The sequence below is a fragment of the Falco naumanni genome, chromosome 11, assembly GCF_017639655.2.
Source record: "Falco naumanni isolate bFalNau1 chromosome 11, bFalNau1.pat, whole genome shotgun sequence".
In the NCBI taxonomy this organism is placed as follows: Eukaryota; Metazoa; Chordata; class Aves; order Falconiformes; family Falconidae; genus Falco; species Falco naumanni.
Window position 1 is genome coordinate 1,037,936 of NC_054064.1, and position 17,572 is coordinate 1,055,507.

The 17,572-nt window shown below is 38.8% G+C and overlaps 1 protein-coding gene across 10 annotated transcripts in view; it reads right to left on the reverse strand.

The window, feature by feature from the left end:
• The window catches only part of PTPRC (protein tyrosine phosphatase receptor type C), a 69,591-nt gene extending 52,226 nt beyond the window's left edge, over positions 1–17,365 (reverse strand). For 9 of the 10 annotated variants that reach the window (XM_040610751.1, XM_040610750.1, XM_040610746.1 and 6 more), the window contains exon 1: positions 17,097–17,287. In XM_040610751.1, coding sequence (XP_040466685.1) covers positions 17,097–17,163 — 67 coding nt within the window. In that variant the 5' untranslated portion in view covers positions 17,164–17,287. The other variant, XM_040610742.1, reaches the window with a different exon arrangement.
• Between the last annotated feature and the right edge of the window lie 207 nt (positions 17,366–17,572).

Sequence of the window (17,572 nt, forward strand, 5' to 3'; positions counted from 1 at the left end):
AAAGTACTTTATGCAGAAGGTTAACCTAGGATTTCTGCAAAAAAGAGGTGATATACAGGCCTTCTACCACTGTCTATAATGGTCGATTTCTATTTCAGACAATAATCGATGTTACAGTCTCCTCTTGTTTTGCATTGTTTAATACAACTTTTTGCTTGAGTTTGCTACAGAATATTAGACTCTTTATGAAATAATAGGCACAAACAAATAACTTAAAAGTTTGAATTAAAAAATGCTCCTCCTTGTGTCTTCATTTCCCCTCCTTATTTTGCTTCTTAATCAGTAAATGTTCCAGAGTATTTCTTTCTGTCCAACAACCCTCCAGATGACCTTTTAGAAGTCAACTCTCTGGATCTGTTTCCATTTAACCTGGGAATAATGACTTCTTTCTAAAGTATTTTGAGACCTGTGTAACAGCAAGATATTTATGAAGGTGCATTGAAGTCCATTTATGAAGCAGAAATATTTTATATCAGCTCTACAAGGTGACAATTTGCTATGATGAACGGGTGTCCCAAGGCTCTTTTCTTTTGCATTTCCTTTAATAATGAATGTTTAGCGGCACTTGCTAAAATAAATATATGATCTGATTTCTGCAAATACATACTTTTCCCTCTAATAACACAAATATTTTGCAAGGTAATATTGTAATGAAAAATGTTCCACGGCTGTTTTAAGGAAATTACATTTCTTTGTCTCACCTAGAAGATAAAAATGACAGTCACTGACTTTATGTTTCCCTCAAACCCATTGATATGTCTATTAAATAGTCAAAGTTCAAGTACATTCCTGAGTGCAGAAATCTATTCTAAACCCTTCAGCATTTAGGAAGAGTTATTGTATTTCTACTTACATATATAAACCCACACGCTATAAAGAACTGTCAAATGGTTTGGGAATTCTGAATGGTGGCTGTAGGGTGGCTAAGGGATCAAGCCTTGTGTGTCTAGCCTGGTAATGATGTATTCCACTTTCACTATAAAGAATCCTACTGAAGCTGGCTCAAATTTAAGCTAGTGAATAACTCTTTGCTTTCTCAAAGGCACATATAAGTAAAAATTAGTAAAATATTACTGAGGTTTCAAAGACAAGCTATTTTTTCTTAGCCAAAACTCTCACAAACATAGTTTGAAAGCTTCTTCACATAAGAATTTTCTGAAGGGACACTCTAATACAGTAGTGCAGCTCTAACCATTATAAATATACAAATGAGCTGCCTTCCTGACTGGAAAAATAATGTATTTTTCTTAATTAGACATCACTTCTTCCACTCTGCATTTGTTATGCATATTTGCTCACTCTCTAGAGAAGAGAGACATTCTCAGTGACTTCTCTGAGCAAGAATTCCTCCCCCTCCCCTTTAAGAATTGTCTTCAATCTTTGTTATAAGTGGAAGAACGATAGTATTCTGCCTACACTTCCTGGAAACTCAGCCTAGGCCTGTATGTCTGCTTTTATCAAAATATCCATCAAAGGTCAGGTAATTTTCCATACTTATCTAGAGACAAAGATGTTACCTATCTTGATGAATCGAGTGTTAGTGATTCTCCCTCAAAATTAATCAGATATAATCATGAAGAAAATGAAGGACATTATTTCCATGACTGTAAGTGTGCACAGAAATACAATCTTATCAGATTCTACAGCTTCTTCCACTGTGGGCTCCCAATCCAGCCTTCCCCTGGTTTTGGAGTTGGTGACAGAAGACAAGGAAGCAAGCAGCAAACCAGTCAGTAGTGGCTAACTAGCCAGCAGAACTAAGCTCTGCATGAGTGCTGGGGGCTATTAGAAAGTATGAGGTCAAATAGGGAGCACAGGACACCAAGTGCTAGTTTTGAAAAAGAAATGAGGAAAAAAAAAAAAAGAAGGAAAGAAAAAAGGAAGAAGAATCAGTATGTCAGCACATTCATTGTAAGCCATTTTAAAGGTCAAAATTTCCAAATCATATAAGAGATTTAGGACATATCACACATATAAGTGGTCCTCAAGAAGTCCACTATACCCATCAAAAAAAAAAAAATAATAATCTGTCAGCTTCTCCAGCAACAATACAAAGAAACTTGACTGAAATCAGTTTGTGCTGAAGGGACCCTAACATGACCCAGAGAGACCAAAATATTTTCTTTTATTAATTAATTTCTATCTTGGCATTACAGCAATAACACAAAATTTGCTTGACAACCTAACTTAAAAAGACTTGAAAGTCAACAAATCAGTTTTCTTTTTTCTCCTTAAACATTCTTACACCTGAACAAAGATATCAAATATTTCTATACAATATTTTGCACTTAAATTTCCTACCAACATCCACTTTGCAAGTGTTGGTGCTGATTAAGGATATAAAAATAAAGGCTACAGCTCAAAACAGATACAATGCAATGATTTTTCAGTTGGACCCCCCTCATAATTCTATCTCAGTTCAATGCTCCATTAAATGGGAATTATACTGCCCTTCAGCCAAACTGAAACTTAACACGTTCTGAAGACTGCAATTCTGCATTTCCTGACATCACACAGTTCTAGTGGAGATTGTTACAAATGTTCACAATATTCATGTGTTCTGCTATAAACGTGGCATCTACTTTAAGATGTTTCACTCCTTTTTGCAAGAAGCAGGAATGCCTCATAAAACATTTAAAGACCTTTGTCAAATAAAAAAATCAACAAATGACCTTTTTATACCAATAATTGAAAACAAAACAAAAATAAGAATACAAGTCACTTTCATAGTCATAAATACAACAGAAAAAATTGTAATCCTCATAAATAAGTAGGAAAGAAAAATGGACTGCCCTAGGTCAAGAGGTGCAGGAATGCGGCAGGTTTGGTGCTACACTACTGCAAAGAACTGAACGTTGAACTAAAGCTCACTATTTTAACAAAAAAAAACACAAGCAAACAAACAAAAAAAAAAAAAAAAAGAAAAAAAAATCAACACACAACAAACCAGAATTTCAGTATTAGTTTTTCAGTTATGTTCCAAATACTGCAAAGGTAGCTATGAAAAAGCTTGTTTTCCTTTGTTTACAACATTGCCAGAAGAACTTCAGCATAGAATTACATCCTGGAAAGTCACAGATACCTGTGGCTTTCCCAGTGTACAATTACTATCCTACAAAAAAATCATACACACATGAACTGTTCCAAACATACTGTCTGGGGAGCAAAGGTAATTAGTAAAGAGTTGGCAAGTGTCCATTTGGATTGCCAGTGCAAAGGCCTAGTTCTTTTACTTTCCTAACATTTACACCAAGATCTTTCATTCTGTGACCACATACAGGTCTTTTGGTCCAGCACAGAAATGTTCCAGATCATGTGGTGAAATATACTTTTTGCCTGCAGAGCTAACTGTGCATAAGCCATGGAGTTAGGGAGGCAGGGGACCACAGAAGAGAAAAGAGATCTCACAGCTAAGCAGTAAAGTGCTGCTTTAAGTAACAAGATTATATTCCAGATCTTGTCACAGAATTCCTGTATGTTGTTACAAAATCTACTTACACTAAAGTTTCCAGACAGCAGTCATTAATGACTGGTCTGCATTTAACAGGTTTCTATCTTAATTATACCATTCTGATTCGCAGAAGTGGTGACCTTTCAAAACTGCAAATTAACTAAAGTAAGGTGTGCTTTAAAGAGTATGGTGCTTGTCTCGGATTAAGCTTTCTGAATCAATAGATTGATTTTCTCTTTGGACCGTTTTGTCATCACAAATATGAAAACCCATATGTGTCTAGCCCTTAGCTACAAATGATGAGCACCATCATCAGAAAGCTTAGGAATAGGCTGATATTTCTAGCTGCAGAAAATTTTGAATTCCATAAATATAGCCTGACCTATACATTGAGCAACACAGATATAATAAGACACTGAATATATTTTCATTCTCTACACAGGGAAGATAATCCTGTAGTGGAAAAATGGTATGTGACAGTAAAAACTGCCATAAGACACAGAGACAAGGCTACTTCCTGAAAGGTGGGTACTTAGCTTCGCAACCTGCATGTCACTCTGCACACGTGATTTCTTAGTTTTTAAAAACATCCTCAAAAAAAAAAATCAGAAATTTGATGAATAGACACAATGCTGCTCTCCCCAGGCTTTATCAGCAGAACTGGGATGTGTGTATCTCCTTGCTCAGATCCACCCCTTGAAGTTCAGGGAGTACTGTGAGAGCATTAGGACACTTTCAGCTTCTGTGTAGGACAGTGCTAGACTTTCATCAATGAGTTTTGCAGACATTTGCTTACAGCACAGAAGTGGTGAAACTCAGGGACTTTGGTTGCTACCTCAGGCCTTGCAGTATGACATAGAGGCTTTCTATCCATTTTTTGTGTCTTTTTCCACCTCCTTTCAGCTGCTCTATTCCCCGCTGCCATCTCAGTCCTAGCATCCAATCCCTTCTCTTAAACCAGTTTCATCATTCTTCCTCTGACGCTTTGGGGTAGCAATAGCTGTACCCTCACATCCTGACTCCCTGTCCCATAACACTCGTCTCCCCTCATTTGGTTTCATCTCTGATCAGTTCTTTCTGAATGTTAATTATTAGAGCTACAGAAAATTTCATTAAAGATTCTGATTGCATCCAGTAACAGTGTAAAGATCTGACATCAGCCATAAATTAGAAGATTTATCACTCTATCAATCATTGTGGTGCCTTCCAAAGATTACCATAAAGATCTTACATGACTTTTTAAAAAGGACATAGGCTTATGTACCTGTTTCCTACTATCTGTGGTCACTCACTGCCACCAGGACAAGCTGATATGACAGAGCTCAGATTTTACAGAAAGACAACATTATTCAACAGTTATTACCCAATGTCATTACCCAAGTGTCATTCAAGATTCTACTCACAGCTGTATTTTATGATCAGCTACTGCAATAGCAAACACAGCCGTTGCAAACCCTTAGCATTTCACAACAAAATCTTTTCACTCAAACTTGCAGCCATCTAGAACCCAAAAGTCTTTATGACCCTGACCTCCAACTTAGCAAATGAACTACAATTCCACACAAAAAAAAAAAAATCCAAACCTCTTTAGAGTTCAATAAATGTTTCAAAAAATATTCTATACTGTAATATGGATCCAGGTCACACTTGAATTAATTGCAGGCAATTCCCAGAGCTTATGTCTGCAGAGTTTACCATCTGATATTCAGGAAACATGATATCATCCTTTGCAACCCTGCAGATAAATTCTGTATTTCTTTCTCCTTGCTTTTTTCAAGAGAAAAGAGTTATAGTGTGATTTTAATATTTTTTTCAGTGTTACTAAACCTGTTATGTCAATTACAGGTCAAATTTAGTTTATCATTATTATTACTATTTGTGTGCACTTAGATATGAGAATGCTGAATGCATGTAACAGTTTTATGAACTGAACTAAACAGAATGTGGTCCCTCTCTTCTATACACTGATGCTGTTCACGTTAGCTCATCTCCTGCAGATAGAGTATCTGCTACAAGAATTGACAATCGGAGGGATGAGGTTATGGGCTCCTCCACACAAGTGAGTGAATGTGTGTGTGTGATTGTAACACATCATCTACACATTCTGTTGTTTGTTTACCATATTTCACTCACTGGTGAGAGAATGCAATATGTTAATGAAAGGATTAAACAGCTGGAGAAAATAATCACTGCAAATAAATACAGTGCCTTTGTATGTGACCTGATTTTTTTTTTCTGTACAGCAAGAGAGGACCTTTAGAGCACCATAAGTTTTACGTGTAGCAGTTTTATCATTAAGAGATATCTTCCAGGAATATGTGCATCAGTTATTGTCCCGTAAAGAAGTTATAAGAGCACAATGTGAGACCTGCAATACATGGACCTATGTATAAGAGCTTATTTTGGATCCAAGAAATTATTTATTCAGTTGAATAAACACCTTTGAATAAGGTGTTGTATGTCCCTTTCTCAGAAAAGTAAACTAATAACACAGGGTATGCAAGCTCTTTTGCTGGGCACATATGTTACTATTACTTTTTCTCTTGTCTGTCTTTTCTCTTGCCTCCTTATCATTCCATCTCAAAAAATACCCATGTTATTCAGAATCAGATCATAAACCCTTTGAGGACAAGATTGTATTTCATCCTATGTTTCTACAGCCCTTGGCTAAACAAGAATACCTGATCATGACTGTGGCCACTAGCCCTACTGTACACACAGGTCAGACAGTCACACACACACAGAGGAGCAGCTCTTTCCTGACTTTCCAAGTGTTCGGTATTCACAGCTTCAGAAAAAGTTTCAGAAAAGATTAACTTGCAGCTGCACAGTCTAATTTTTTGCATTGTCTCAGTGACCAACACATGGAGGTCTTCTAAAAATCTAATCATTCTCTTCTTTGAAAAAACAGTTCTGAAGTGTTTTGGAGCTTACAGTCAGAATTGGGTGTGTGTCCTCCAAACAGCCTTCTCAGGGTAGCTAACGAAAAGTATAACTTGGAGTTTGAAGACCCGCAGTAGGTTATTTTAAATTAAAATAAAATAAAATAAAAAAGAATTATTTTCCTGTTCTAATATACAGCCAAAGAAAATTCAAAAAATATGGTAAAAAACCACAAAGATAAAATAAATCCTGTAAGACACTTGAAAGCATTTTCAGACTTTCCACTGACGTCACCACTGAGGTGAGACAGGTGAGCAGCAATTCTGTATTCTGTTGCAAAGAGAAACAGAGAGCATCAACTGCAGAGAGCAGATGAAAACGGCATATCTGACATGCTCTGTTATTAAAATGACTTCACTGCTCAGTGAAGAGTGTTCTTTAGAAGCTGCGGTTTGCAAGCAATCCTTCCCTTGCTATTTAAGGCATGCTCCTGCAATAACACACTTGTTGACATCTCTGGAGCAGAATCACTTCCACGTTGTAAATGGCTCTCTTCCCAACAGTAGCACAAAAACTGAAACCAGCTACTGTAACAAACACTTGTCTGTTTATTCATGGATTGTGCAAAACTGCATCTTAGTAGGCTCTTAAGCCCAGCATTAATCACAGCAAGAAAACAAATACAGCTGTTGATTTTTTATTAGCTTGTAGAACAATCTGATCTCCAAATCTCGGAATTTTTGTGGGACCTTTTCTCCTGGACTCTTCTATGATTTCTAATGAACTTAATACAGCCTGTGTTGATTCAAAAGGCATCTGTAGGCGAGATCTCCATAAACAGTATGCCTCTATAAATACTATCTCACTACATATTAAAACTTATCTGTTTTATCACTTCAAAATCCTCATGGCCAAAAAGGCCAATCTTCAGAAAAATATAAAGTGCTAAATTCAAAAGGCCGTGTATCACTGGATTTTATAAAAGTTTCACCTCTGAGTATTACAAGACTTCTAAGTATTACAGCACCTTGATCCATTAATATCAAGGATAAATAACTTTGTAGATCTCACATTCATTTCCTTGAACCACCTCCCACATATTCAGTACCATTCCACTGTAAACCCTCTAAGTTGTAAGTATGCAAGTTGACACTGGGTTACGCTGTTATGATTGCTAATGTCTTCTAAGAGTGAGAGTATTGGGTGGCTCTCAGAAACATTTATTTCTAAGTCATTTGATTAGCAGACTAGGACAGCAAAACCAGAAATGCTACTAAGTTGTGCTAACACATATTTCTTACTGCTGTTTCACATCTTTCCCTCAAACCTCAACCACATTTCATACTTCAGACTAACACACTAGACTGCAGGTGTGTGGAGGATGTAGAAAAGTCTTTCAGTTCTGTTGAGACAGCACAGTTGAGTACAGAAGCATTAATGAAACTGCAAGCAAGGCCATGTATTTTTGTGTACTTGTTGGGCAGTCTCAATTATCATAGATGTTATACTTCCACTCACACACACAGGTACGTGGCACAGGTAGGCATGCATCTTCACACACATTATTTGGGGATGAGGGAACTTGTATCTATATCGCTTACAAGAGACCTAGGGGATCAAGTCAAAAAAAAAAAAAAAAAAAAAAGAAACCACATAATTTAAAACATGTTTCATTATCATTTATATTCTTCCAAGAAAGAGTGACATGAATAAGAAACTCTCCATATCCTCTATCCGAAACTCATTAAAACCAAAATATTTATCTAAGGTGTATATGCATGTGATTCTTCATTCATTTTAGACATCAGAGGTCTATCCCAAGAAGATTAACTAAACTGCTGCAGTAACAACATTGGTCATCTTTCCTTCAGCTATGCAATCAAGACAGAGTCAGCTTGGTCTATATTTCTCCACAATGGTTGGGTTACATTTATAAATGCTACCACCGAGACTCCTAAAACACCTAATTTACTAGACAGGCTCACTATTGTATTTACCCTTAAGTGTGGAGGATGCTTTGTAGCATGAAGCCTTTTGCTATGGTCCATTTAGTACAGCTTCTCATCTCATCTGCAGACACTGGAAGTAAAATCTTCCAGTCCTGTTCTTGTGTCTCACAAGGACCCACTGACCAACTTCAGTTATTTCATGCAACACTGGTTAAAATGGAGACTACAGTTAATGTGATCATGTTTTAGAGAATTTCAGATTTGCTGAAATTAAGCACAGCATGGTTTGTTCTTACTTAGCACAAAAGTATTGGCTCCCCGTTGATGACATGTCCTTTAGTACTTAGAATAAGGTAGAAATTTAGGTACAAGTCATCTGTTCCGTATTTTTATTTTTCTTTGCTCAGATACTCTATTTCAACATAATCTAATGCACAAAAAATAATCAGTTTCTTCAGATTAATTTGTGATAATTTACAAGTTGCAAGAGATGAAGCACCCCTCAGAAAATTTAAGGAATTATGACCCTACATTTTGCAACAAGGTAAGCGTTACTAGCTTCAACTTAACAGGTGATGAAACTGAGATCTGGAGAAATGAAAATGACTTAACACTTCACATTATGAGCTTCTGAGACAGCCTAGACTGCAGCTGACTTCTGTCTCTTAGATCATATTCTAGAAGCTTGACTCTGCTCTGCCATTTATCTTACCCTTTTTTTCCACCTACATATGTCTTAACTCACAAGCATCCAGAAACAGTTCAGAGACTAATATTATCTTAAATATTCTATTCACAGCTTCTGCAATGTATATGAATACCTGGAAAGGCTTTACTAGCTGTATATTTTTGTACCATCTCAGCTGAGGCTCCGTATTGTATTACATTTCCCTGAGTGTAAAATCTGTCAGCTCATATAGGATATATATCCTTCATCTAATCAACTACTATCTCCTTATATGTTGTACAGAAAGCTTCATTGTACAGCTTCATTTTTCTATTAGCTAATTTGATTATCTCTTTTTGTCAGGAAAAGAATGTATATCAAAAGGCAATTAAAAATATTGCTCCATTGAGTCCACGTTTTTGCAACAACAAAAGAAGTCATTCATGCACAACAAAAAATAACTCTAGAGCTCTATGCCGGGCAGCAGGATTATGAATGAAGAACAGAGATTGTAAGAGAAGTCTTTGAAACTAGAGAATAGAAACCTAAGCAAGCAGGCTAGCTGAGGAGGCACTGACACTGCAAAGTAGTGGGAGGAGAGAGGAGAGAGGAGAGAGGAGAGAGGAGAGAGGAGAGAGGAGAGAGGAGAGAGGAGAGAGGAGAGAGGAGAGAGGAGAGAGGAGAGAGGAGAGAGGAGAGAGGAGAGGAGAGGAAAGGAAAGGGGATCCTGTTAGCTATACAACGCTATGGATAATATAAGCTGGCACTGAAGTGCTCACAGCTAGTTTCTAAAATCCTGGCACTGAAGGCCCCAAACTGCTTGACTTGAAAAGGAAGGAAGCCTGGAAATAGATAAAATGTTGTAACAGTTACTGAAACACCAGTGAACAAGATCTGTTCGCAAGTGTATGGATAGCCTGGAAATTCATCAGGACACAGAGTACAACAGTGTGAGAGAACAGTAAAGTTGCAGGGGAAAAAACAGCTTTCACCACTCTACCTGTTATTTTAATCTTGATATTTACAGAAGGAAGTCAGAGTTTTGCCGCTTTAAAGTTTTTTTTACTATTTTTTGCACAGAAGTGCTTCAGGGCCTAAACCGAGCTTTGAAGAGTAAACTATTCCCCCTGCAATGTATTGGATGTTCTGTACTTCATAATTTTGCCTGAAAGAAATAGCTGCTTGATTTCTAGTTATATACTATTAAAGAGGAATAGCTGTGAACAACAGACATCTCCACATGATGCAGAAAGCAGCAGAGCTCAGGGACAATCACTGTCTCCCAGACGGGGCTGGCAGTCGCGACCCCAGAAGCCAGCTCAAAGGACATGTCTCCCAAGCAGGGCACAGGCAGCCAAGTCCAGCCCTATCTGAGCTGTTACGTTCCTGTAACACCTGTGTTCTTGCTCGGGTTTGAAAGGAGTTCACTCACAGCCACAAAGCTGAAATGCTAGCAAGCCTTGCCCAGCACACAACACTTCCTTGCAGTGCCTCTCATTCCTGTTGTCTCAAGTGCTATTTCTGCCACCCCTGCACTGCGCTCCCCTGTGGTCCTCACTCCTGGGGCCAGCAGCACAGGAGGAACAGCCACCCGAACAAAGGGGAATGATGGGGGTGAGACTCAGGGCAAGTCTGTGCTGCAAAACACGGGGTAATGCAGATGCACTCGAGCTAACTCTAAATAAGGTAGCTGAATGAGTACAAAGACAAGTCAAGCCATGACAGCAGAGAGTTCATTGTGGGTTAATTTGCTCTGCCTTCCTGGTGGGCCAGATATATGCCTATGAATATTAATTCTTAAAACTAGATCAAGAACATAAACAGAGGACAGAACATTTTCATGGCCTGCTGTTCTCCTTTCCTTGCTCCCAGCATGGTACAGTATATATCACAATGCAGCTGCACAGCAAAAGGAAACAGGGTAATTTTCATGCACTATATACAATGCATCCACAATTTCACTGTGGAGACTGTCTACTTGTTTAATGTATACACGTGCTCCCAGGGAGGCAGGCAGTTCTGTAGATAGGTCACAGGAGTCAGAAAAACAGTTTGATTCCCAATATTAGGTACATTTTGAAAAGTCACTTCATCCTGTTTCCTCCTCCCACTTCTGCCTTATTTCATTATACATGCAATGTCTCTAACCCACTCACCGTTGATGAGTTCTTCAGAATCTAAATATATAAATGTAAGTTCACCAAACCAAAACTAAAGGAAGTGGTTCCAACACACCATGCCACTGAGCTGGATTTTCTTTAGAACTAGTCTCTGCATGGCACTTTTGCAGCTTTAGGTCTATACAGCCCAAACATTCTCAGTATGTCAATACACTGATGTGGGCGAATACAGAATGATGAGCAAATGTCTTTTTCATACTATGTAAGAAACACTCATTAGTCCAGTGCCTCTTGCCCTGTCTATACTTATAATCAATATACCACAATAACAACCTAGCCATTTGCTCATTATGTTTGTGCAGGTCTAGGTGAATGGATAAGAAAATTACACGTTTAGTCCAAATCAGTAGCTAATTCTAGTCCAGAAACCATGTAGCTAGGCCAGTGTGCTGCTGTGCTCCAATTAATGTGTCCTGCTGGTGGCTTAGGTACACCATCATAATGAAAATGAACTGCTGCTTCCAGTTCAGAAGTGGTTTGCATCAGGCCAGTCCTGGAAGAGAGCAGGACTGCCTGCATCTCTGTGCACACACAAACTCTCTGTCATGGTTGATTTTGAATAAAGTATTGGAACTGTGCAAGATGTGAAAAGCAGGCAAGTTGTTTCAAGTGATTAAGAGGTCCCTGAGTTTGAGACTCTGGGGTATGTATGTCAGAAAGCTTTAAGTGCACCACTAGAAAAAAAACAATATGACACAGTCTTAAACGTAACCTGCAGGGGAGCATCCATAACAGGAAAACATCAGAGGCTGTGCTCTGAAGCCTTCACTTCACTTTCTTCTACCTTAATACTTATCCTCCTGCCAGAGCAATCTCCCTTATCCTTTATCCTACACATAAAATGAGCCAATATTGCTAAGTTCTGCTATTTAAAAATTAGGTCTGACAGACTATTTCTAAAGTGATAGACCAATCTGTGAAAAAGCTTTTCACAGAAAGTCAAAGCCATAGGGTGTGCTACTCTGACGCTGATGTCTGTGCAAAGAAAACATAACACTTCTAGGTGGAAACCTCCATGGCTGCTGGGCACAGAGACTGCATGGCCCCAGATTTCATGTGTGTGCACTGGTTTTGGCTTGGGATAGAGTTAATTTTCTTCATAGTAGTTAGTAGGGGGCTACGTTTCAGATCTCTGATGAAAACAGTGTTGATAATACAGGGATGTTTATGTTCCTGCTGATCAGTGCTTACACAGAGTCAAGGCAAGCTTCTCACATCATCCTGTCAGCGGGTAGGCAGGGGTGCACAAGAAGCTGGGAAGGAACACAGCCAGGACAGCTGACCAAAGGGATATTCCTGACCATATGATATCATGCTTAGCATATAAAACTGGGAGAAGAAGGAGGAGGTGGGGGGACACTCTGGGTGATGGCGTTTGTTTTCCCAAGTAACTGTTACACACGATGGAGCGCTGCTTTCCTGGCGGTGGCTGAACACCTGCCTGCCCATGGGAAGCGGTGAATGAATCCCTTGTTTTGTTTTACTTGTGTGTGGCTCTTGCTTTACCTATTAAACTGTCTTTATCTCAACTCACACGTCTTCCCACTTTTACCCTTCAAATTCTCTCCCCCATCTCACTGGAGGGGAGCAAGTGAGTGGCTGTGTGGGGCTTAGCTGCCAGCTGGCACGAAACCATGACAGTCCTTTTTGGCACCCAGTGTGGGGCTTGAAGGGTCCAGATAATGACAGATTTGATTGAAATGTCCTAGATTGAATTTATAGGGAGGTTTCTGTGATTGTGATGCGTGGGGCTTGCTTGCCTCACTGTAAATTGGACTTTAGTGCTCATTAGTAGCTGGTTTTTTGCTTTTGCTGCTTACTGTACTGCTTATCATTTTATTGTGCCGTGCCTGGGAACATTGTGATAACAGCAATGGCGATGCACCAGGGCATCACTGCTGTTTCTGTGCTGCTGTACTGGACAGGCTGCAAGACCAGTGTGAGCTCAAGTCAAAGGGACTGTGACCTGTGGATGAGTCCACATGGGAGCAGGTCACCTTGAAGCACCTGTGGCCATGAATAAATCCACACCAGAGCAAGAATGTCTCAAAGTGCCTGTGGCCATGGTTATGTCTGTGCTGCAGAGGTACACCTCTGAAGGCATTTTAGCCCAAGGACAAGTCCATGCTGGAGAAGGTACTCCTCACAGCACCTGTGGCTGTGGATAAGTCCATGCTGCAGCAGGTACACCCTGGAGCAGTGGCTGTGCATGAGGTCATGCTGGAACCTTTCAAAGCATGTGGCTATGGATAAGCCCATGACAGAGCAGGTACGCCCCTGGAGGGACTGCAGACATGGGTAAGGCAACACTGGAGCAGGTTTACCTGTGAAGGCATTGTGGCCCATGGAGAAGGCCAGGCTGGAACAGGTGTACCTTAAAGTGACTGTAGCTGTGGATAAGTCTATGCCAGAGCAGGTATACTCGTGAAGAGACCGTGCCTCATAGCTAAGGCTCCACTTGGAGGTATCCCTTGTATCCCTTAGGTACAACCCCCCAGGGTCTGCAGTCTGCAGATAAGTCCAAGCCAGAACAGGGGCAAGGAGAGGAGTTCATTGCAATGTTAAACCCTGCAGGCTTGTCCAAAGGGGCCAGGGGTGGAGGCTGTAATGGTAATACCTTTAATTTTTTGTAACCCATTATTTGAGTTGCATATTATAGGAATTACTACAGTAGGAACCACTTGAACCAATGGAGGACATGCCTTGCAAGAAGCAATGCAAGTGCACCAGTAACCTGACCTGAGCTTGCTTTGGTGCCCAATAACTACACACCACACCACCTCTCCTTCCTGAGTGACCACCATAACAGGTGGAACCCAAAGTCATGGACCAAAAAAAATCAATGGACATTTGTGGACATTTGAAAGACATTTTACAGAACTGGTCCCTAAACTAAGGGTATGATGTCTGTGTACTATATCAAAGGACCAGAAGGGTGTGGTGGTGGTCATGGTTAATGAGGTTGTATTGGATAGTGTGGTACCTGAGCATGACAAAAATGGTATGGAGTAACAAAAACATCCCTATATTATCAGCATTGTTTTCAGCACAAACCCAAAACATAGCCTCATACTAGTTACTATGAAAAACTTTAACTCTATCCCAGCCAAAACCAGCATAGCATGCCTGTCAAAGCTCAGCATTTTTAACTTGGAAAATAAAAAAGTCACACCCAAAAATATCAAGCTTCCTGAAATAAAGGAAGTGGCTCAGAAGTGGGTGAAGGTTTTTGAAAGCTGTCAAATTGCTACTACTTTTGTGGAGGAAGGGGGAGGAACCTGAATCAGTGATGTCATGGAAAAAAAAAAAAAGGGCTTGTCCTGTAAGTGTTTCTTTTCCTTTTTTCCAAATGGAAGCAAAAGGTTTTTTCCTGGGGTATTTCGTTTCTTGGTTGTTTTTCTTTTCATTTGGAAGCTGGGGAGGGTAGTGTGTTCGGTTTGGGGTTTTTCATTTGTTTGTTGCGGGGGGGTTATTTAGTTTGTTTTTGAGGTTTTGCTGTGGGTTTTTTTCATAAACAGGTATTGATGCATTGTTTCATGTATGTTATGATAACTTTTTTGATTGGGAAGTCAGCCTAGATATTAGAATGTTATCAATCTTACACTAAAGATTTAAAGAAGCACACATCAGGAAACTAAGGATTTTAGTAAAGCTATCTGTTCCATGTAGGTAGAGATGAAAGACTAACCAATAGTGCACTAAACGCTGATAAATTTAATGGAATGTTTCAGCAGTGGAAACATTTACAAGGATAGATTGAACTCCAAGTTGGGTGTTTATTGGTACCATATATTGGTATGTATGTACATCCATATATTGGTATGTACATCCAGAAATACAATTACTGGTCTATTTCTTATTAGGATAAACAGCTGAATACATGTCTTTTAATTGAGAGATTTACCTAGTAAAAAGGCCTTTGTGCAGGCTCTAGATATTCCTAACATTGTTGTTGTTGTTTTAATGTAGTTTGATGCTCCTAAAAGTGGCTTGGTGATTACAGAAAATTAGATGTTTTATAGGATGCCTGTGCTTGTGGTGGAAGTCGGACAACCTTAAAGTTTCTCCTGCTAGGTCTTCAAAATCACTACATACAATAGGCTCTTGGAGAATAATAATAATAGTAATAACAAAAGAAGCCCCAAAGCCCACACAACATTTACTAGCATGTGCCTGAAATTAGTTCTTGCCATAAAACCAAAGCCTACACCCCTTTTCCAAATGTTGCTCCTCCATTAACAAAACCCTCCCTAGAAGACTGCCCAGCTGCCCATAGCTACGAGGCAGAGTAATCTACACAGCAAAGATGTGTGACAGGAGAATCAATCTCTGTGTCAAAGTACACGGTGAAAACATGATCTGTGAGGTTGAGTACTTGATACTACAGCGCGAGACTGCTAATTGTTTTAAGTGTACTATAGAGGAGTTAAAACTTATAATTTGAGGCCCTACTGTTTAGGAAAAGCATGTAGAAAGGAACTGGCTCAAGCTAGACTACTGTGAGTGGACAGAGAAAATAACTATTACTTGAAATAAAATACTGCTACCCCTCTTTCTCTCTTCCAGCCCTCTCTTAGTTAACACATTGACTGACTGTGGAGGCGGCTGAGAGAGCAGATAGTAACCTGCCCTTTCTGAAGAAAAGGGAGTGGTGGGAAGTCTCAGAAAGACTTATAAAACGGAAAGTAGGACAGCATTAAAAAAAAAAAAAAAAAAAAGGAGGGGGGGGCACAGGAAAAGCAAGAGATTTTCTTCTTTTCCTTTATGGTACAATATTCACTTGTTTTCTTATGATATCCCACTGCTACCAACCAGATTTATTCAGTACTGCCTCTCTTCAGAGACTTTGAAGGACAAGAGAACTAATGGTCAGGCTTCAAATGCTCTTCTTAGCTGGTTATCAACTAAAGGTAGATCATTTTCTGGCTTACATCAGTAAAAACCTGGAGTTACTATAGTGACATGATGATAGAAGCGTGCATAAATTCAATGTATGTGAAAAGACACTTCAGCCCTTCAAATAATTTGCTGTCATTTTAGAATATATGTTTCAAGCCACTTTTTAGGGTGAACATAACTTTAGAGAAAAGCTTTTGTACCTGCCATCAACTATCCCAAATTACATTAACTAGCTAAACCGATGGAATGTACGTATACATAGAATGCTGCATGTTTTTTTTCAAGAAAGTATTAAACACAGATCTGTTTTTGTCTTTATTTTGTGAAACTATTACCTCAAAATTAATTGTTTTTCTTGCTACTCACATTATCTGTCACATCTAGCATGTTTTGCAAGATCAATCTCTTGGGCTCTTTATAGAATTTAAAACAATTAAGCAATAAATTCACCTGCAGTGGTATAATTAAACAGATAATTAAATTTTTTGAAGGCTCTTTAAGAAGCAGTTTTTATAAAATAAATACATCTTCTATATTTTACAAAATTATATAAAATAAGTAATTTCCCAACTGTAGATATTAACTTACAATGTTTAGATTTTTTTCACTACTGCTACTGCAGTAAAAATAAAAATTTGAGGAACTCTAAGCAGATTCTGAGATCAGGGAGTGGCTAAAATGGATGGGAAGATTTTTTTCTTGAAGGATTTAAACACAGAAAACAAAGTACTACATTGTGAGATGAAACCAAACATTAAGACTCTACTGAATAGGTTCACATAAGAGATCTAAATGTATTCTTTTTCAAATACAACTACAAATCTTTTGAGGGTTTTTTTTAAATGGTTTGTATAACTCTCACATATGACCATGCGGAAGACATTTTAGCCTTGTACATTATGCGTCAACCTTCCTGATCTAGGTTCTGACACGATCGCATACAATTGTATTCTAGTTTCTGAACAAAGGTGTTATTTCTCTACTCTGCAAATCTTTTCATTTGTTTTATTTCTACAGAGGACATTCAGGGATCAAAATGAGAGAAAGAAATATCAATTTCTACCTACCTTTGACAAAAGCATCCTGTCTCAGAAATGCAACACCAAATGCTAAGAGTTTAAGCCACAAAAACATGGTTATTTCTGGAAATCAGGCGTATCCTTATGAAACAGCATGTGTCTCCCTCTGGAAAGCAAAATAAGTGTTATCTGTCTGCAAAAGAACTCAGCAAAACTTGAACCAGAAAGGAGAATAACTAGGCACATACATTGCACTGCCTGCTTATCTGTGAAGGAGTTGCTTCCTCTGTTACCCAAACTAACCACTCGCAAACTCGCTAAGCAGTTTAGTGATGTCAGAGACAATTACTTCTTCAAAAAAAATTCTTTCAGTTTCCAGGAAGTTAAAAGGGTTTTTCTTAAGTTGCTGCAGTAATGCTCAGCTTCCTTAATTCAAATTAAATATATTATTTTCAGCCATTTCTTTCTACTGAGGAGCTAAACAGGACTTAACTTTTCAAAGGACTGGATTTAATAGTCAGCCT